Below are 610 nucleotides of genomic sequence, written 5' to 3' on the forward strand. Positions count from 1 at the left end.
CGCCCCCTCCATCCGTCTCCGGACTCTGGCCCAAGTTCAGGAAGCAGCCTGAGCGTGGGGCCTGGGCCCTGCCTTTGCCCTAATCCCTCCAGAAGGAGGAAGGGTCAAACCTCGGGTAGGGAAGTAGACGATGGTGTAGGGCGCCACTAGGAGAGACAGACAGACAGGACGATGAAGAAGGACCGCCCGCGAGGCCGTGGGGCCCAGAGGCCGGCAGCCTGCCTGTCAGACCCCCCGGAGAGAGGGTGGTTCAGTCTGGGCCCACCCCCTACCCGGTCCGGACCCTACTCACTGGCAGGCGGCGAAGTGCAAGTGCGGCAGGAAGTAGGGAGGAGCCCAGAGGCCTTATTTGTAGGGTTCCGCTCCACCCCTTCATCCCTCCCTGCCCCACCCCAGGAATGTACCAAGTCTCTGAGTTTGGTCCAGGGCACAGCCGGGTGTGGTGGGGACAAGGCAAGACAGGCTCACTTGCTCACGGGCAGTGTGTGTACAGGAGGCACCCACAGCCACCACCCTCCCCACAACCATAACTCCTCAGGGCCCACAGAAGCCAGGACTGAGTGCCTTGCCCACTGCTGGGTCCCCAGCACCAGCATACAGTAGGTGCTCC

At 63.9% G+C, this 610-nt stretch overlaps 1 protein-coding gene across 2 annotated transcripts in view; it reads right to left on the reverse strand.

Moving 5' to 3' along the window:
- LOC102889068 (glutathione S-transferase P) overlaps positions 1-358 on the reverse strand; it is a 2,680-nt gene extending 2,322 nt beyond the window's left edge. Inside the window, exons 1-2 of one of the 2 annotated variants that reach the window (XM_015588703.2) lie at positions 293-358; positions 111-146 (exon numbers count right to left, since the gene is read on the reverse strand). In XM_015588703.2, the coding sequence (XP_015444189.1) occupies positions 111-146; position 293 (37 nt within the window). In that variant the 5' untranslated portion in view covers positions 294-358. Of the gene's footprint in view, positions 1-110; positions 266-292 lie in introns of those variants that run through there. The other variant, XM_006911013.3, reaches the window with a different exon arrangement.
- Between the last annotated feature and the right edge of the window lie 252 nt (positions 359-610).

This window comes from Pteropus alecto, unplaced genomic scaffold (assembly GCF_000325575.1).
Source record: "Pteropus alecto unplaced genomic scaffold, ASM32557v1 scaffold43, whole genome shotgun sequence".
In the NCBI taxonomy this organism is placed as follows: Eukaryota; Metazoa; Chordata; class Mammalia; order Chiroptera; family Pteropodidae; genus Pteropus; species Pteropus alecto.